We start from the raw sequence: 21,611 nt of genomic DNA on the forward strand, positions 1-21,611 counted from the left end.
TTCTTCAATGGTATCTCTTTTGAGTATCCATCACTTTGATAAGAAAAAAAAAAAAGACACCTTCTGCTTTGAATTCTAGCCGACTTTCAAAGAATAGATACTATTCAAACTGTTCCAGACCATATAAAAAGATGACATATCTATCAGTTCATTTTGTGAACTAGCATAAGCTTAATTCAAAACCTTATTTCAAAATACTGTAAAAATTTAAAACTGTACACTATTTTCTCTTTTAAAATTGTAAGTGAAATAGTGAAAAATCAGTAGGCTTGTAAAAGAATAAAACATGAACAAGTGGGGTTTATTTCAGGAACGGAGGACAGGTCAACATTCAAAACTTTTATAACTGACCACATCAAGAAATTAAAAGAAAAAAATATGATTGTATCAAAAAGTGCTATTTGCATTCAGCCGCCATTACTAATAAAAACTTTAAATTCAAAGGAAAATGCCTAAACAGGCTAAAAAATATTTACTGCAATCTAAGAGTAAGAATATTAAAGTGAAATAATATGCCATTCTTATTAGAATCAGGAATATGATAATTTAGTCGACATTTTAAAGTTTCAGGCTAACAATAAAACAAAAAGAAGTTAGGTATAAATGCAAGAAAGAAGAGTCACGGTTATCATCACTTGTGGATTATATGATTGTATACCCAGCAAATGCTCACTGGAAAACCTATTAGAATTCATAGTATCATTTGATAAGGTGGCCACACAAGGGTTACAGGTTAAATAAAATGAGTAGCTTTTATATGTACTAGCAATATTTGGTTTCCTTTCTTTTTTTGTTAAGAGACAGTGTCACACTGTGTTACCCAAGCTGGTCTCGTAATCCTCCCACCTCAGCCTTCCAAAGTGTTGGGATTATAGGCATGAACCACCACACCTGGCCATTAGCAGTATTTGGTGTGGGGTGGTGGTGTTTCATTCACAGCAACTCAGCCAAAAACCCAGTGATAAATTTGATATGAAAAGCATAGAGGTATAGGACCTTTTTTTGTTGGCGGGGGGCAGTGAGTGAACACTGGAAAATTTGATTGCAGAGCCTGAATTATTCATGAGTTATAGTAAGACTTAGTAGAGAAATGTGAGTCTGTCTCAAATTAATATAAATATAATATAGTTACAGTTCTAAGTGTGTATGAGAATATGGGATATGAGAGATACATTTCGGTTCAGTGGAAAAGAAATGGTTTGATAGTGCTGATGTAATTGCACTATTTATTATTACTTTCAGTTATCCATATAAAAGACAGTAAAGTTAGAACACTATACTCATGCCATACACAACAGTAAAAATATCTTATGAATTAAAGATCTAAATGTAAAGTGAAATTTCTTATTCAAGCTGGTGAATTAATCTCTCAAATTTATCACTTCTTTCTCCTAAGACCTCATTAAAGTGATAGTAAAAACAAAGATGTGAACTTACAGTGCCATGAAGAGTAAGAGACATCCAAATTGACATTGTAACAAATTTCTGGAAGATGAAGAAATTGTGGGAATTAAAAATGATTGCTGAAAAAAATTCGAGGATTCTAAGACTTCCTAGTTCTCTAGTTTTAGTCCTAGTTGGACTGTGTTCCTAGTCCAACATAGCAGGTTAGAAATTTAGTATTTAAAAGTAAAATACTGATTTTAATATTAGGAATTTCTCAATAGCCTTTGAAATTATTTGGGTTATCTTGGGGTATGTGAAAATCCAAATTGGGAAATTATGCTTTAGGTCACCTGTTTTTGTAAATTAAGTTTTATTGAAGCACAGGCATGCCCATCTATAGCATCTGCTTTTATGCTATAGCTACAAAGTCAAGTAGTTGCAACAGAAATCATATGGCCCACAAAGCCTTATAATATTTATTATCTGGCCTTTACAGAAAATGTTTGCCAACCCCTACTCCTGGTAATTGGGACGGCCATCTTGGGGCTTGCCCACACTTGGTATGTGCTTGGGTAGATCTAGCCAGTGTCATGTAGCTATTACACAATGTAAGCAAAGGTACGAGTGGGGAAAGAATACGGCAGATAGAAGACTGAGTATCACCACCTATGGGGCCTTAGTAGGGAAGAGAAAGAGAAATAGGTTTTGTTAATGAAATGGTTTTGTTAATGAAAAAAGAATTAAAATGGATGAGGTGAATTCTGCTTGGAATTAAAAACTTTCTTGTCTGTTATCGATTTTGTATCTGGCAAGCATAAAATTTTTATATTAGGATTTTTCTATTTTGTTTCTTTCCAATCATTACACTTTCTCTTTTTTAAATTTTACTGTGTGAATTAGGACTTCCAGGATTATGTTGAATGAAAGTATGGATGGTAGACATCTTGTTCCTGATTTTAAAGAGAATGTCTGTAACATTTCACTATTAAGAATGAAGTTTATGGCTCGGTGTGAAGCGCCTGTAACCCCAGCTGTTTGGGAGGCGGAGGCAGGTGCATCACTTGAGGTCAGCAGTTGGAGACCATCCTAGACAATATGGCAAAACCCCATCTCTACTAAAAATACAAAAATTAGCTGGATGTGGTGGTGGGCACCTGTAATCCCAGCTACTCAGGAGGCAGAGGTATGAGAATTGCCGAACCTGGGAGACGGAGGTTACAGTGAGTCCAGATCATGCTACTGCATTCTAGCCTGGGCAACAGCGCAAGACTCCATCTGAAAAAAAAAAAAAGAATGACATTTACAAAATTAGCTGGTCATGATAGCTTGTGTCTTTAGTTCCAGTCACTCGAGAGGTTGAAGCAGGAGAGTTACTTGAGCCAGGGAGGTTAAGACTGTGGTAAGCCTAGGTGACAGAGCAAAACTCTGTCTCAGAAAAAAAGAATGAAGTTTGCTTTAGGTTTGACAGTTTTCCTCCTATTTCCAGGTTTTTATGGAAAGTTTTTTCTTTGTTTAAGATGGGTTTTCTTTAGTATTTTTAATGTAGTGAGTGACACGTATAAATGATCTCATATTGCACTCTCCTTGCGTTCCTGGAATAAACTCAGCTTTGTTCTGCTGTAATTTCTTTACCATGTGCTATTATATTCTGCTTTCTGATAATCTTGTTTGGTTTTTTTGAATCAATATTTGTAAATATTAGCCTATAATTATTCTTTTTCACACAGTCTTTGACCTTTATGTCATGGTTAGATTGGCTTCATGGAATGCATTGGAAAATATTTCTTATTCTTCCATCCTTGGAAGCATTTGTGTAAGATTGGAATGATTTGCTTATTAAAAGTTTGGAGCCAGGCAGGGCGGCTCACGCCTGTAATCCCAGCGCTTTGGTAGGCTGAGGTGGGTGGATCACCTGAAGTCAGGAGTTCCAGACCAGCCTGGCCAACATGGTGAAACCCTGTCTCTACTAAAAATATAAAAATTAGCTGGGCATAGTGGTGGGTTTCTGTAATCCCAGCTACTAGGGAGACTGAGGCAAGAGAATCGCTTGAACCCAGGAGGCAGAGGTTGCACTAAGCTGAGATTGCGCCACTGCACTCCAGCCTGGGTGACAGAGCAAAACTCCATCTCAAAAGAAAAAAAAATAGTTGAGTAGAAGGTGTTTGCAAAACCATTTGAATTTGGTGTTTTGAAGGGTTTGGAGGAGGAGGGGAAAGATATTAATACTTACTGCTCCAATTTTTTAGTAGTTGTAGAACTATTAAGGTTTTCTGTTCTTGAATCAATTCCTCCTCCCTAGAATCTTTTTTTTAAATATGTTTGGAGGTTGGTTTGTTTTTTCTCTCTAATCTTAGTCTTTTTAAAAAAACCGACTCTTTCTTTTCTTTTTAATTCAGGTTCATTTTGGATGCTTTTGTTTTACTTTTTTTTTTTTTTTTGAGACAGAGTCTTGCTCTGTCGCCCAGGCTGTAGTGCAGTGGTGCAATCTTGGCTCACTGCACCCTCCACATCCCAGGTTCAAGCTATTCTCCCACCTCAGCCTCCCGAGTAGCTGGGATTACAGGCATATGTCACCACACCTGGCTAATTTTTGTATTTTAAGTAGAGAGGTGGTTTCACCATGTTGGCCATACTAATCTTGAACTCCTGACCTCAAGTAATCTGTCCACTTCTGCCTCCCAAAGTGCTGGGATTACAGGTGTAAGCCACCGCTACACGGCCAATGCTTTGCTTTTCAAACTCTTCAAAGGGTGTGTAATAAAAAGGAAGGCTTACTACCAGACATCATACCTTGATTCTACAAGCAGTGACGGTATTTATGTTCTTTAAGTGTTATTTTGTATTCTTATGCACTCCTTTGTTTTTACTGGAACAGGAGAGACCACATAAGACATTCTCTTTGTCAGCATTCTCTCTCTCTTTTTTTTTTTTTTTTGGCTTTTGCCTGTTTTTTTTGTTTTGTTTTGTTTTGTTTTACATCAACGTCATTCTTAGCCTCATTCTTTTTAATACCAATGTAATATTTCACTATACAGATTTGCACTATTTAATGTAGTTGTGCTTTTATAACAGAAACTTTCCCATTTGTTTGAAGTACCCTAAGAATCTCCTTTATTACTCCTGGTCTAGTAATGGACGTAATTACTTAAGAGAACTCTACTTGGGCTTCTGTGTGTCTTACACCCATTAAACAAATTAAAATAAAAATGTTCTAAACCATCCTTTGAAGAGGATATATGCTGTTTAAATATATTTACTTTTAAAAAAATGTCTGCTTTCATTAGCAATGAAATGTTTATCAAACATTGAAATCTCTGTTCCTTTTTGCAAGTTATGCTAATGTGTTGTATGAGGAATAGATGCAGTTTTTTTCTTTTTCCTCATGGCTGTCCTATTTCCCAGCATCAATTTAAATTCCATTTTTTTTACAAGTATTGAGATGCTGCTTTTATCATATACTGAATTTAAATATATTTACTTCTGGATTTTAAACATTGTATTCTTATGGTTGATTTATTTATATACTGGTATTGTAACTTAAAACTTTTAAGTTTTGAGTAACTTTGGACTTACAGAAGAGTTGGAAAAATAGTACAGAGAGTTTCTATATACTCTTTACAGATTCCTCGAATAATTAACAGCTTATATCCCTACTACAGTTATCAAAACTAAAAATCTAATCTGTTGGAACAATATAGTTAACTACATACATATGGTTTTAGTTGTAAAGGCTTTGTACAATATTTTAATATGTAGTCGGTTTACTCCCTGCTCTTCTTTCATATTTTCTGTTTTTTAAATTTATAACTGTAGAAAATAAACAAAAACTTCATATAGTATTTTCATTGAGACTGTAAAATTTATAAGTTAACTTAGGGAGAAATGGCATCTTTATGATGCTGAATCTTGGTATACCAAAATAAGATACGTCTTTCCATTTGTTGAAGTCTTCTTTTCTATCTTTCAGAAGTATCTCATAGTTTTTGCCATATATGTTTTGGACTCTTTGTGCAGTTTATGCCCAGATATTTTAATTTTTTTATTGTAAATGGGACCTTTTCTTTCATTTATCTTCTGTCTGGTTTCTCTCCCCTATAAAGGAATGATTTGTGTATATTTTATACTTATGTTACCAAATTATGTTATTATAATAATACTTTGTTGATGCTTTTGTATATTACAGGTATATAATTATGTTACCTGTAAATAATGTTCCTTTTCTAATTTTATTTATTAATTAGTGTTGGCTAATATTATGACTAATAGAGTGGTACCCTGACTATAGGACTACATCCAGTGTTTCCACATTAAGTGTGCTGTTGACTTTGGGGCTGATAGATCATACTAAAGAGGTGTTGTTTTTATTCAGTATTTTCAACAGGAATGGGTATTGAATTTGTAAAATGTCTTTTCATCATCTTTGGCATGAATATATGATTTTTTTCCCATGTAGATATATTATGTTAAATGTTACAATTGATTTTTCTAATAGTGACTTTTTCATTGTAAGTTATATTAGATTTTCCATCTCTTTTGGGATCAGTTTTGATAGATTATATCTTCAGTAAATTGTCTATTTTGGGTTTTCAAATTTCTTTGCATAGAGTTGAGCAGATCGTCTTTTATGATTCTTTTGCTTTCTTGCCTTCTTATTTATATTTCCCTCTTGCTTAATTACATGTAAAAATGCTGGAAAATATATGTTTTTTTTCCCGTGAAAACAAAACAATAAAAGCAGCTCCGCTAACGTAAAAAAAAAAGTGATCTCGAATTTCTGAAAATAATAATCCTCCACATTTAATTCTGATTATTTTTTGCCAGCCTGAAATCTTTTGTTTCTCTTCTTTAATTTCTTACAATACTTGTAAATTTTTTTTCCAGTGAACATTTGAATAAAAGCCTAGATAACAGTCCTTGTGCTTTCTTCTCCCCTATCCAACACTTAGAAGTTGGAGCAGTCTCTTTAGTGGTCATCTTAGCCACAGAAAAACAAATTGAGATGTTTGCACGTTCCCAGTAAGTGAAAGATTGGGAGGTTTTCCCCATTTCATGGTGTATGACAGCTGTAATGTGATCACACAAGTTTAAATTTTTTTTTTTTTTTTTTTTGAGACGGAGTTTCGCTCTTGTTACCCAGGCTGGAGTGCAATGGCGCGATCTCGGCTCACCGCAACCTCCACCTCCTGGGTTCAAGCAGTTCTCCTGCCTCAGCCTCCCGAGTAGCTGGAGCTACAGGCAAGCGCCAGCATGCCCAGCTAATTTTTGTATTTTTAGTAGAAACGGGGTTTCACCATGTTGACCAGGATGGTCTCGATCTCTTAACCTCGTGATCCACCCGCCTTGGCCTCCTAAAATGTTTAAAAACGTTTTAAAGATATATTTGGTATTCAATTTTTGTAATTACAAAAAAGACATTCCAAAGTAAATTTATGACTTCACAAATTTTGTATAAAGAAGTTTTGGATTAGGGAAGGATGGCTGCAACATCCTAACAGTATAAGATTGGGTATTCTTCCATGAAACATCTTTTTTTCCCCTGTAAAATTAGATTGTTTCTAGAGCACAAAGAACTTTAATGGCTGGGATTCTGGAGTTGGGGGAAAAAGATGATTAAAGGTTTAATCATTCATCTGAAGAGTTGATTTTTTAATTCCTCTAATGAAGAGTACTTTTAGCAGTCTCTGCTCATCTTGCCCATCTGGCTCTTTTTGTGATTGCGTAAGGTTATAACTTCTGTGTCTCAATATACTTGTGTGTGTTTGTTTTTTTCTCTGTTACTACCTTTTCTCTTATGTTACTATTTTGATGTAATATCTGTTAATTTTATTTGAAATGAGAAATTTTAAAGCTCACATTATTCAAATTCTGTCTGATGCCTACCTCTGTCATGTGGTTTATAATGTGCTGGTGATTTTCAGACCTGCTTATTAATGATATGATGTGAAACAAAATAATGATCACTCCTATGGATTTTTTCTCTTTTTTTTTTTTTTTTTTTGCTCCTTTCTAGACAAAGTTGTGAAAAATGGATTTTTTCTTTATTTTTGAAATGTCTCCTTTGGTTGCATCACTTCTTCACCTTTTGTCCATTGGTCAGAGGAGAGGTTTTAACTATAAGTCAATATTATGTCTTACTGAAGAAGTTATGTTACATGTATATTATGTTCATAACTTACATTTACATAGTACTTTTATTTTTCAGCCTATCTTTTGTTATTAATCCTAACAATATCCCTGTAGGTTAAAGTAGATTGTAAACGTCCATTTACAAATTGTGAAATGAATTAAAATGAAGGGGCATAGATTAAATCATGACCAGGTCTGAAATTAACACACAAGACTCAATTTTTTTCAACCATAAATACTTTTGTAGGTGATCCCCACCTGCAGGACTCCCCTTCCTCCTCAGATGTCATTGGATTGTACCAGGTTTATTGTTGATTCTAGCCATGGTAGAACTAACTAGATCTGTCTTTTGATTTCCTTTGGTAGAATCTTCCAATTGCTGAACTCCAGTTTTGTTATGACTAGCCAGTGTTACAGCCTGTCCGCCCTATTCTTTGTAGTGGATTTCATATTATAGAAGCATTTTTTCAATGTCAAGATCTTTAAGTATAGCTTAAGTGCAAACTACCTAATACTTATTAGCTGTTAAATAATTAAGATGGGCAGGATTTTATTCCAAAATGATTTGACCTAAACTATAAAGAGAATGTGGATCTCCTGAATCTTATTTGGTTAATCTTAATGTAACTCCTAGCATTCTAAGATCCTCTTATTACCTGACTATCTTTTGTATCTTCTTTGTCTCTCCTCTTCTTTCCCAGTCATAATTAGCTGCCAGACTCTGCTTCATTTCTCTTTGACAGTCTTTATTCCTAAGGTTATCCGTTCTCTTTAGGTGTCTTTTGGCCTCAGTTTGAAGACAGCAGATCCCAAGACCACATATGCCATAGCATGAGCCATTATAGTCAACATTTTGAATAAATGTTAATAGAACTTTATGTTAGTAATTCTTATTTATTATCTTTCTATTAAAAAGACTTAAAGTCTTCATTTAATGCTCTCCTTCATGTCCATTTTGTTAAATGATTGCCTTTTAATGAGATCTTAGAACTTCAGAACTATTTCACCATGGAGGATGTGTAAGATTAGCCTTTTATCAAATGAAAAGTGTGAAATGAAATATGTAATCTCATTCATCCATTTGACTCTAAAATTCTGTGACTATCAGACAAAATTCAGAAATAAAATAGTATCCTTAATATAAATAAATTTTTATCATAATTACATTTCCTAAGTTTTGCCTGTAAGAATGGGTAAAATATCTTTAAAACCTTGAAGAAATTATTACTTGGTAGAAGTTTTATCCATCTGTGAGAAGACAAATGTGTTCAGACACAACTAAAGTTCTTCCTTCCATTTTAATTTCATTTGTCTTGAACTGATTCCACTGTTTCATCCTCTTAGAAAGATGCTGCTACTCGAACGATATTGTTTGAAACCAAAAACTAGCAGATTTAACGCAATTCTTCTTCTTAAACGTCTTAAGAATTTTGTTTCCTTTACCCGTTCTTTAAAAACAAGCAGCCACTAAATTTTTTTAGTAGTGAATTTCAAAATCCTTTTTAACCTTATAGGTCCAAGGGTAGCCAAGGATGGCTGCAGCTTCATATGATCAGTTGTTAAAGCAAGTTGAGGCACTGAAGATGGAGAACTCAAATCTTCGACAAGAGCTAGAAGATAATTCCAATCATCTTACAAAACTGGAAACTGAGGCATCTAATATGAAGGTATCAAGACTGTGACTTTTAAATTGTAGTTTATCCATTTTTATTCAGTATTCCCTCTTGTAAACTTGGGGTATAAATTAAGCAATAATATGTAAAATCTTTCTTGTAGAAGTTGGCATTTATATTTTTATAAGATATATTGAATTTATCCAGTGAATCATGTAAAGAAAATAAATATAAAACTCCAATGGCTAGTTAGTTCTTTTTAAGATTAAGGAGAAGAGACCAAATATAGCATCACTATACTGAGGCAGGGTTTTCTGTGTAGTTCATAGAAACTAGCCTCGTGATTTTAGACTATATCTTGAATATTAAGTATAGCCTTCCTTCCCAGCTTGCTCAGATCTTGTCACCCCTTAAGTGCTGTGATGATAGATGATCAAGAAAATCAGGATGCCCTACTGGGAAGAGCCCTGAACTGAAAGTCAGTACCTGGTTCTATCCCTGGCTTTGCCACAAACTGAGCTATATGACCTCTGGTTATTCTTCAGGACTTAAGTTGCCTTATTTTGCAAGTATAGGCATCATGCTAGTCTAGATGATTTCCATGCCCTAAAATTGGCCAAATAGTACTGAAAAGTTCTGATAACCTCCAAGAAAAGTTACAAAATAGTATGTAGTGGGGAAAATGTTCTAGTTTCAAAATAATTGAGGTTAAAACTTTAGCCATTTAATTCCCAGTATCTTAAGCCGTTTCTCTTCTGACTGAATTTAATAACTTGATAGAATTGGACATCATCAACAAAAATGTTAATTTCCAAGGGGTTTGGTGGCTCACGCCTGTAATCCCAGCTCTTAGTGAGGCAGAGGTGGGAGGATAGCTTGAGCCCGGGAGTTCGAGACCTGCCTGGGCAATATAGCGAAACCCCATTCTCAAAAAATAAAAATAAAGAAAAAAAACTTCCTTTATTAAAAAAAAAATCTTCCTGCTTTATATTGTTTCTGCCTCTTGGCTGTTTTAACATTTGAGTTCCTGGCCCAGTTCTTCCTGTCTGCTCACTACTATTGTTCCTTACTAATTTCCTATTCTATCCTAGTCTTTTTCCTATGCATTTTAAGATCTCCCTTATTCTCCAGGCTTTTGTGTGTCACTGAGGTAACTGTTTCTCCTTCTCTTTTACCCTTTATATTCAGTATCATCACAGTTCAACCTTTTGCTCATGTGTCCTATTCTCTCTTTCCATCTCTCTGTCAATCTTTTCTACTCTAATTACTCTCTTCTATGGTAAAACTGCCCCCTGCAATGACAAGACATCCAAGATATCTACTGCAAACCCTTGGGAAATAAAGTAGACTATAAATAAACATTTTGTTCTTGCCACAAACTATGGGTGACCTAAAAAGACCGGCATTAGTTACCTAACAGGTTAAAAAAGAACAGTTTGGTATTTTAACACTGATCAACAGCACGTTACATCTCAAATTGTTATACATGGTTTGTGTTTTTAAAAGTTTCAAAATAAATAATTAAAATATTATTTCATCTACTTTGGTATGGTATATTTTGCAGAGAATTCCTCCTGGCAGGCCTATTTAGATAGTACATGTCTGTTTTGTAGTGTAGAACTCTGAGATCTCTTTTTTAAAGTTTCTGTTTAACTCCTTGAGCAAATTCAAAACTCATATTTGGGACACAATGTGATTTACCCTTAGATCTATCTCCACACTGAAGTGGAATGTCTCTCAGAGTGATAATACAAGTCACACCCTCAAATTTCTACAGTGGAATATCTAGTTGATCCTTTATATGTGTGGTATAATACAAGTTGAGTATCCCTTATCCAAAATTGCATCAGACCAGAAGTGTTTTGGATTTTATATGTTTTCAGATTTTTAAATATTTGCATTATACTTCTTGAGCATCCCTAATTTGAAAATCCAAAATCTGAAATGCTCCATTGAGCATTTCCTTTGAATGTCATGTTAGTGTTCAGAAATCTCAAGATTTTGGAGCATTTCAGACTTCAAATTTTCAGATTTAGGATGCTCACCCTATATACATCAGGAATAGTGACACTTCAGATATACCTGAAACCAATTATAAATTTATTTTACTCAGCATGTACATCAACAGACATCGTGCGAATCCAGTAATGTATTTTCTTAGAATTGGACGTGTGGCACCATAACAGTTACAGCCCTATAATAAAATTATATCTGCTTTTTAAGGTTTTATGCTGAAAGAGCATAAACCATGACCTGTTTGTGTTAAAATAGTTTTGTGTAGACACTTTTGAAACCATTGGCACTTCCTACTGTGGATTAAAATTAATCCAACACAATGATTATTTCCCCCAAAATCACTTGCTAGACTTTGTAATACCTTATATAAACTCGAATCATGATTCCTGATCATTAGTCTTTTTACTCCCAAAAAAGGCAAAAGGAGGCTGGGCGCAGTGGCTCACACCTGTAATCCTAGCACTTTGGGAGGCCAGGGCAGGCGGATTGCTTGAGCTCAGGAATTTGAGTCTAGCCTGGGCATCATGGCAAGACTCTGTCTCTACAAAAGATACCAAAATTAGCCAGGTGTGATGCACACCTGTGGTCCCAGCTACTAGGAAGGCTGAGGTGAGAGGCTTGCACTCCAGCCTGGGTGACAGAGCCAGACCTTGTCTTAAAAAAAAAAAAAAAAAAAAAGCGAAAGGTTTGTCTCCTCTAACCAGATTAAAGTCTAAAATTTATGCAGTAGTACCATCTAGTGGCAAAAGAGGATACTGCTGTGCTATTTGATTACATGGCATTTTGTGTCTTTGTAGCAGCCGGGGAAATAAGTATTTAAGAGTTGGGGAAATGTGAACACTGTATATTCAGGAAATATTTATTTTTAAGTATAATGATATTATTGTGTTTGTGTTTAGAAAGAATCCTTGTTTCAACATACATATTGAAATATTTATCAAAGAAGTTGCATGATGTCTGAGATTTATTTTCAAATAAGTCCAGGGCAGAGAGACGGAAATAGTGGAAGTGGATATGGGTGTAGATGAGACACAACTGACCATAAATTGATAATTATTGATGTGAAGTATGACGTTACATGAGGGTTTGTTATAATTTTCTCCATACTTAGGTATATGTTTGAAATTTTTTCAATGAAAATAAAATAGAGATTACATGAAGTTTAGATGATATGGAATCAGATAAATGCAGAATTGTAGCTGGACTTTAAAAAAAAATGTGTCGTGTCTTTTTTACTCCAGGGCTAGAGTTCTCCAGGGCTAGAGTTCTCCTCTCAACCCCTTTTTCTTTTAGACAGTTTCACTCTTGTCATGCAGGCTGGAGTGCAGTGGCACCATTTTGGCTCACTGCAACCTCTACCTCCTAGGCTAAAGTGATTCTCCTGCTTCAACCCCTGAATTAGCTGGGATTACAAGCTCCTGCCACCATGCCTGGCTAATACTTGTATTTTTAGTAGACAGAGTTTCGCCATGTTGGCCAGTTTGGTCTCAAACTCCTGATCTCAGGTAATCCACCTGCCTCGGCCTGTCACATTGCTGGAATTATAGGCATGAGCACTGTGCCTGGCCTACCTAGAGCTCTTTAATTGACTTTAAAATGCTGAACATAGCAACAAGGTAAATACGGCACTATAGAGCTGAAAGATGCCATGGTATAGGAAGAATTATCTGTAGGCAAATTATTAGTGTAGCATTTACATCTTTGTTGTACTTTGACAAAATTGAATATTTATAAATTGGTCTGTAAGCTGTAAAACCATATACATGTAAAGTATATCTTTTCAGAAAGTAAGAAAAAAACAAAAATTCAGATCAACATTTCAGAATGTATTTTGAAGATGTATTTATCCAGTATACTTTTGTCTGGTAATGAAAAGCATCTATAGAAAACAGTTGTCTATAGAAAACAGCATCTACAGATTGCAGCTACCACTGAGTGAGACAGAACCAGAGCGATATCCCTTCTCCAAGCAAGGTACCGGTTTTGTTTTAAAGGGACTGGTTGAACAGAGGGATTAACCCAAAAAAAGGCAGCAAAAGCAGCCAAAGGCATCGAGCCGAGGCAAGGTGGGGCACTGCCCCACCTGGAAAGTGTATCAGGCACGGAGGATCAGGGGGGTGTCGCCTCCTCGGTTCTCTGAATCAAGTACAGCAGTTCACTCTGAGACTTCGGCAGTACACAGACCAGGAAAACACCGCCTTGCTGACAACCACTCGGAGTCACAGACCCCAGCGACAGCCCAGGCTGGCAGCCCCGGCCAGACGGGTACCTTGTTAGCACAGGCCAGGTCGGAGATTTGGACTAATACTGAGAAAGCTTGCAAAAAGGAACTGCCCGTCCCACAGAAGGGAGAGTTGAAAGTGGGGAGGGGGATACAACCAGCCAGGCCCCTCTCCCACAAGATCCAGCAACCGGAGTCCCCCTCCTGGGAGAGTTTCGCAATTAACACATCCTCCACCCAGGAACAGAGGGCTCGGCAGAGGGAAAGAGCCCAGAGGGAAAGAGCCTGCCATTGGGAAGGTGGGGCTAACCCCAGCAGTACGGAAACCAGGTGAAGAATAAACAGCAGCCTGGCTGAGACCAAGGCAGCCCAGCAGCACCTCCACAGGCAGACTATCTCAAGTGGCACACTGATACCTGCATTTTAAAAAAAAGCCTCATACAGGAGAAATAACCCCAACTTTAACAGAAAGGATGTCCACTCAGAGAAGATGAGAAGAAACCAGCGTAAAAAGGATGAAAACATCAAAGATCAGAACGCTGCTCCTCTCCAGAGAGATCACAATGACTCACCAGCATGGCAACAAAACAGGTCAGAAAAAGATTTTGACGGATTGACAGAAGCAGGCTTCAGAAGATGGATAATAACAAACTTGTTTGAGCTAAAATGACATGTTTTAACTCAATGCAAAGAAACTAAGAACCTTGAAAAAAGATTAGATGAAATGCTAACTAGAATAACCAGCCTAGAGAAGAGCATAAATGGCTTGATGGAGTGGAAAAACACAACACAAGAACTTCGTGAAGCATACACAAGTTTCAATAGCCGAATCAACCAAGCAGAAGAAAGGATATCAGAGATTGAAGATCAACTCAATGAAATAAAAAGGGAAGGCAAGAAAAGAGAAAAAAAGTGAACAGAAATGAACAAAGCCTCCAAGAACTATGTGAAAAGACCTAATCTACGCTTGATTGATATACCTGAAGAGGACAGGAAAAATGAATCCAACTGGAAAACACTCTTCAAAATATTATCCAGGAGAACTTCCCCAACCTAGCAAAGCAGACCAACATTCAAATACAGGATATACAAAGAACACCACAGAGATACTCCTCAAGAAGAGCAACCCCAAGGCACATAATCGTCAGATTCACCAGGGTTGAAATGAAGGAAAAAATGGTAAGGGCAGCCAGAGAGAAAATTTGGGTCACCCACAAAGGAAAGCCCATCAGACTCACAGCAGATCTCTCAGCAGAAACCCTACAAGCCAGCAGAGAGTGGGGACCAGTATTCAACATGCTTAAAGAAAAGAACTTTCAACCCAGAAACTCATATCCAGCCAAAGTAAGCTTCATTAGTGAAGGAGAAATAAAATCCTTTACAGACAAGCAATTACTGAGAGATTTCATCACCACCAGACCTGCACTACAAGAGCTCCTGAAGGAAACACTAAACACAGAAAAAAACATTCAGTACCAGCCACTGCAAAAACGAACTCAATGGTAAAGACCAACGACGCAGTGAGGAAACTGCATCAACCAATGGGCAAAACAAACAAGTAACAAAATGGCAGGATCAAATTCACACATAACGATATTAATGTTAAATGTAAATGGCCTAAATGCCCCAATCAAAAGACACAGACTGGCAAACTGGGTAAAAAGTCAAAACGCATCAGGGTGCTATATTCAGGAGACCCATCTCACAAGCAGACACACATAGACTCAAAATAAGGGGATGGAAGAAGATCTACCAAGCAAATGGAGAGCAAAAAAAAGCAGGGGTTGCAGTTTTAGTCTCGGATAAAATCGAGTTTAAACCAACAAAGATCAAAAGAGACAAACAAGGACACTGCATAATGGTGAAAGGATCAATACAAAAAGAAGAGCTAACTATCCTAAATATATATGCACCCAATACAGGAGTGCCCAGATACATAAAGCAAGTTCTTAATGACCTACAAAGAGACTTAGACTCCCATGCAATAATGGTGGGAGACTTAACACTCTACTGTCAACATTAGACAGATCAATGAGACAGAAAATCAACAAGGATATACACGACTTGAATGCAGGACTGGAACAAGTGGACCTAATAGACATCTCCAGGACTCTTCACCCCACAGCCACAGAATATACATTCTTCTCAGCACCACATTGCACTTACTCTAAAATTGACCACATAATTAGAAGTAAATCACTCCTCAGCAAATGCATAAAAATGGAAATCATAACAAACAGTCTCTCAGACCACAGTGCAATCAAATTAGATCTCAGGATTAAGAAACTAACTCAAAACCTCATAACTTCATGGAAACTGAACAACTGGCTCCTGAATGTTGACTGGATAAACAATGAAATGAAGGCAGAAATGAAGATGTTCTTCAAAACCAACAAGAACAAAGACACAACATAGCAGAATCTCTGGGGCACATTTAAAGCCGTGTTTAGGGGGAAATTTATAACAATAAATGCCCACATGAGAAACGAGGAAGGATCTAAAACCGACACCCTATCATCAAAATGGAAAGAGCTAGAGGAGCAAGATCAAAAAAACTCAAAACCTAGCAGAAGACAAGAAATAACTAAGATCAGAGCAGAAATGAAGGAGATAGAGACACAAAAAGACCCTTCAAAACAATCAATAAATCCAGGAGCTGGTTTTTTGAGAAGATCAACAAAATAGACACACCACTAGCCAGATTAATAAAAAAGAAAAGAGAGAAGAATCAAATAGATGCAATGAAAAACAATAAACAGGATATCACCACCGATCCCACAGAAATACAAACTACCATCAGAGATTACTACAAACAACCTATGCACATAAACCAGTAAACCTGGAAGAAATGGATAAATTCATGGACACTTGTACCCTACCAAAACTAAACCAGGAAGAAGTTGAAACCCTAAATAGACCAATAACAAGGACTGAAGTTGAAGCAGCAATTAATAGCCTACCAACCAAAAAAAGTCCAGGTCCAGATGGGTTCACAGCCGAATTCTACCAGGCATACAAAGAGGAGCTGGTACCAATCATTCTGAAACTATTCCAAACAATCCAAAAAGAGGGTATCCTCCCCCACTCATTTTAGGAGACCAACGTCATCTTGATACCAAAACCTGGCATAGACTCAACAAAAAAAAGAAAACTTCAGGCCAATCTCCATGATGAACATAGATGCAAAAATCTTCAATAAAATACTGGCAAACTGATTGCAACAGCACATCAAAAAACTTATCCATCATGATCAAGTAGGCTTCATCCCGGGTATGCAAGGCTGGTTCAACATATGCAAGTCCATAAATGTAATCCACCACATAAATAGAACCAAAGACAAAACCACATGATTATCTCAGTAGATGCAGAGAAGGCCTTTGACAAAATTCAACAGCCCTTTATGCTAAAAACTCTCAATAAACTAGGTATCGATGGAACCTATTAAAAGCTATTTACGAGAAACCTACAGCCAGTATCGTACTGAATGGGCAAAAACTGGAGGCATTCCCTTTGAAATCTGGCACTAGACAAGGATGCCCTCTCTCTCCACTCTTATTCAATATAGTATTGGAAGTTTTAGCCAGAGCAATCAGGCAAGAAAAAGAAATAAAGGGTATTCAGTTAGGAAAGGAGGAAGTTAAATTGTCTCTATTTGCAGATGACATGATTGTATATTTAGAAGAACCCATCACCTCAGCCCAGACTCTCCTTAAGCTGATAAGCAACTTCAGCAAAGTCTCAGGATACAAAATCAATGTGCAGAAATCACAAACATTCCTATACACCAATAACAGACTTAAAGAGAGCCAAATCAAGAGCGAACTGCCATTCACAATTGTTACAAAGAGAATAAAATACCTAGGAATACAACTAACAAAGGAGGTAAAGGACCTCTTCAAGGAGAACTACAAACCACTGCTCAAGGAAATAAGAGAGGACACAAACAGATAGAAGAACATTCCATGCTCACGGTTAGGAATAATCAATATTGTGAAAATGGCCATACTGCCCAAAGTAATGTATAGATTTAACGCTATCCCCATCAAACTACCAATGACTTTCTTCACAGAACTGGAAAAAACCACTTTAAACTTAATATGGAACCAAAAGAGAGCCCGCATAGCCAAAACAATCCTAAGCAAAAAGAACAAAGCTGGAGGCATCACGCTACCTGACTTCAAGCTATACTACAAGGCAACAGTAATCAAAACAGAGACATAGACCAGTGGAACAGAATAGAGGCCTCCAGAGCAATACCACACATCTACAACCATCTGATCTTTGACAAACCTGACAAAAACAAGCAATGGGGAACAGATCCCCTGTTTAATAAATGGTGTTGGGAAAATTGGCTAGCAATGTGCAGAAAACAGAAACTGGACCCCTTCCTGACACCTTACACTAAAATTAACTCCAGATGGATTAAAGACTTAAACATAAGACCTAACACCATAAACACCCTAGGAGAAAACCTAGGCAAAACCATTCAGGACATAGGCGTAGGCAAGGACTTCATGACTACAACACCAAAAGCATTGGTAACAAAAGCCAAAATAGACAAATGGGATCTATTTAACTTCAGAGCTTCTGTACAGCAAAAGAAACAGTCATTAGAGTGAACTGGCAACCAACAGAATGAGAAAAAAATGTTTGCAATCTACCCATCTGACAAAGGGCTAATACCCAGAATCTACAAAGAGCTGAAACAGATTTACAAGTGAAAAACAAACAAACCTATCCAAAAGTGGGCAAAGGATATGAACAGACACTTTTCAAAAGAAGACATATACGAAGCCAACAAACATATGAAAAAATACTCATCATCACTGGTCATTAAAGAAATGCAAATCAAAACCACATTGAGATACCATCTCACACCAGTTAGAGTGGCAATCATTAAAAAATCTGGACACAACAGATGCTGGAGAGGATGTGGAGAAATACGATCACTTTTACACTGTTGGTGGGAGTGTAAATTAGTTCAACCATTGTGGAAAACAGTGTGGCAATTCCTAAAGGATCTAGAAATAGAAATTCCATTTGACCCAGCAATTCCATTACTGGGTATATACCCAAAGGACTATAAACCATTCTATTATAAAGACACGTGCACACGCATGGTCATTGCAGCACTGTTTACAATAGCAAAGACCTGGAACCAACGCAAATGCCCATCAGTGATAGACTGGACAAAGAAAATGTGGCACATATACACCATGGAATACTAAGTAGCCATAAAAAACGATGAGTTTGTGTCCTTTATAGGGACATGGATGAACCTGGAAACCATCATTCTCAGCAGACTGACGAAAGAACAGAAAATCAAACACCGCATGTTCTCACTCATAGGTGCGTGTTGATCAATGAGAACACTTGGACACAGAGGGAAGCATTACAGACTGGGGTCCATTGTAGGGGGCCTATGGGAGGGATGGGGGAGGGATAATGTGGGGAGAAATATCAGGTATAGGTGATGGGGGGATGGTGGCAACAAACCACCTTGCCATGAATGTACCTTTACAACAATCTTGCATGATCTGCACATGTACCCCGGAATCTAAAGTACAATTAAAAAAAGAAAAAAAGAAAAGAAAAATGTCTATAACTATGATAAACTGAAATAAATAGAAGTGGTACAAGTAGCAGCCTCCCTGAAATGACACAGTTGCTCATATTACTGGTATAACTATAGTGTATTTCATCTCTGATGAATAATTTTTTTTCTTCTTTTTTTGAGATGGGAGTCTCGGTCTGTTGCCAGGCTGGAGTACAGTGACACGATCTCAGCTCACTGCTACCTCCACCTCAGGGTTCAAGCAATTCTCCTGCCTCAGCCTCCCGAGTGGCTGGGACTATAGGCTGGCACCACCATACCCAGCTAATTTTTGTATTTTTAGTAGAGATGGGGTTTCATCATGTTGGCCAGGGTGGTCTCAATCTCTTGACCTCTTGATCCACCCACCTCGGCCTCCCAAAGTGCTGGAATTACAGGCATGAGCCACTGCGCCAGGCCTAATGAATAATTTTCTAATGTTTCTAAAATGTTGAAATACTTTTAAGACAGTGTATGATTATATAATGTAATTAATCTTTAAAACTGAGCTTCCAGAATTTTAAAATACAAATGAATATTCTCTCCTTCAAAATGACATATGTATTTAAAAAGCTACCATTTCTCAAAGAACTTTTTAAAACATTATCTTTGGAACTGCTTTGCAATTGTGTTGCATTTTCTTTTAAAAACTCTCAAAATCAGGGACTTTTTCTAGGTTGTATGCCGTATGCAGCCCCCCGGGCAATCTGTCCCACTCAAAAACTAAAAATCACTGGATAAAATACAAAAATCATGCTTTTAAGGACATTGGAAAACTATGGAACCATCAAACTCTGTATAAACTATAATTCCTAAGAGGAAAGAACCCATTCTAGATAAGCTGAGATTACTGGTAATTTTCTTCCGTGGGGTAAAGATTTGGGTACAGATTGAGATTCATCATTGGCACAAGCAGAAGGACTCCACTGGGAGAAACAAACTCTTGAGGTCTTTCTGTGGGACTGGGTGTGAAAGAAAAAGAAAATGAAATTGTTGGTAGCTTTAACAAACATGAGGGCAGATGTAGAGATATTAGCTTTAAGAGGGGCTCTAAATGCATGTCTCGATTTTGCCATGAGATATTGATCAAGTCTTGTAGTGCAGGAGGCTTTGGATAGACTAGTAAGGCAGAATGTTAGCAGGCTAAGTCCTGCTAGAGGAAGAGACATGTTACTTTCATACCACAGGTCTCCTCAAGACATTGTGAATTTTGTGGAGCAGGAGATTAAAGACCTGAGTTCACAACCTCCAAGACAGGACATTTACGGCTAGAGAGATAAGTGCTGCCAGAGAATAAGGCTGACCTGCAAAGCCAAAGTGAAATATCCCATATCCCTACAATGCTTAGAAAAGACCTATTGGGGGAGACCTACCTACTATATAAATATGACTGGTTTTCCATTCAAGACGAATGTCAGATTTTGATACCGTATAGGGTAAGAAATTAACTGCTGAGGAGATGGAGACTTTTCATATTTTCTTTCTGAATATAGAGGGACACGCTCAAGGAACTGGGAAAACCAAATCAGTTGTGAACTTAAAATTTCAACTAGGTCCCAATCCATTTTTAGTTGTTGATTGGATTGTGGAAATCAGACCCCAACAATGGCAAAGGCAAACTCTCCAGGGAAAAACGCTGCCAATCATCTGAAGTCTCTTTTGTTCTCATATATACAATTGGCATATAGTCAAAAGTTATAAGAAATGCAAAGAAATTGGAAAATTACTGATAATCTAGAGAACAAATAAATAATAGGAGCAAACTCAGATCATCCACATGTTGCAGTTAGTAGTCGAGGATTTTAACGTAAGTATTATACATGTCTTCGAAAAAAAAAATGGATGAACAGATAGAAAATTTTGACAGAATTGGAGTCTACAATTAAAATAAATCAAATAGATATTATAGAACTGTAAAATATATTTGAAATTAACATTGGATGGGCTTGACAGCAGGTTGAACACAGAATTAGTGAACTAGTGAAAAGACAGAATTAGTGAACTTGAAAAAAGATCAGTAGAAAATATTCAAACTGAAGCACAGAGAAAAAAATGGAAACAGCAAAAAGAAAACAAAACAGTGGCTTCTGCAAGAAAACATAGGTAATAGCTTCCTCTCTTGGGAGCAGGCAAAGATTTCTTAAACAGAATGCTAAAGCACCATAAATGGAAAAAAATTCGATGGACTTCATTAAAACTAAGAACTGTTGTGCATCTAAAGACTCAAATGTGCTTCTAGAAGAAATCATAGGATATTCTTATCTTTGGCCTTGGGTGGGCAAAATTTCTTAGGACACACAGGACTAAACATAAAAATGTGTAAGGTAAACTTCATCAAAATTATAAACCTATGCTTTTCAGAAGACTTCATTAGGAAAATGAAAAAGTAAGCGGTAGAGGAGAAAATATTTGCTATACATATATCCGACCAAAGACTCAGTTCAGAACATTTAAATAATTCCTTCAGAATATATACATAATTTCTACAAACCAGTAACAAAAAGACAATCCAGTTTTTAAAATGTGACCCAGGGACTTGAAAAGACAGTTCAAAAAGAAAGATAAATGGCAGATTAGTCCATGAAAAGGGATTCAGCATCATTTGTCATTAGGGAAATGCAAAGACTATTTCACTCCTACTCAGAAGACTGATGTT

At 36.7% G+C, this 21,611-nt stretch overlaps 1 protein-coding gene across 14 annotated transcripts in view; it reads left to right on the forward strand.

Annotated features, from left to right (window-relative positions):
• The window catches only part of APC (APC regulator of WNT signaling pathway), a 147,348-nt gene that overhangs the window by 41,844 nt on the left and 83,893 nt on the right, over window positions 1-21,611 (forward strand). For 7 of the 14 annotated variants that reach the window (XM_012470105.3, XM_012470103.3, XM_012470102.3 and 4 more), the window contains exon 2: window positions 9,027-9,179. The exons of the other annotated variants lie outside the window; for them this stretch is intronic. In XM_012470105.3, coding sequence (XP_012325528.2) covers window positions 9,045-9,179 — 135 coding nt within the window. In that variant the 5' untranslated portion in view covers window positions 9,027-9,044. The remainder of the gene's footprint in view (window positions 1-9,026; window positions 9,180-21,611) is intronic. 14 annotated transcript variants of the gene reach the window in all.

Source organism: Aotus nancymaae, unplaced genomic scaffold, assembly GCF_030222135.1.
Source record: "Aotus nancymaae isolate 86718 unplaced genomic scaffold, 86718_ANA_hifiasm-v0.15.2.pri h1tg000014l, whole genome shotgun sequence".
Taxonomy (NCBI): Eukaryota; Metazoa; Chordata; class Mammalia; order Primates; family Aotidae; genus Aotus; species Aotus nancymaae.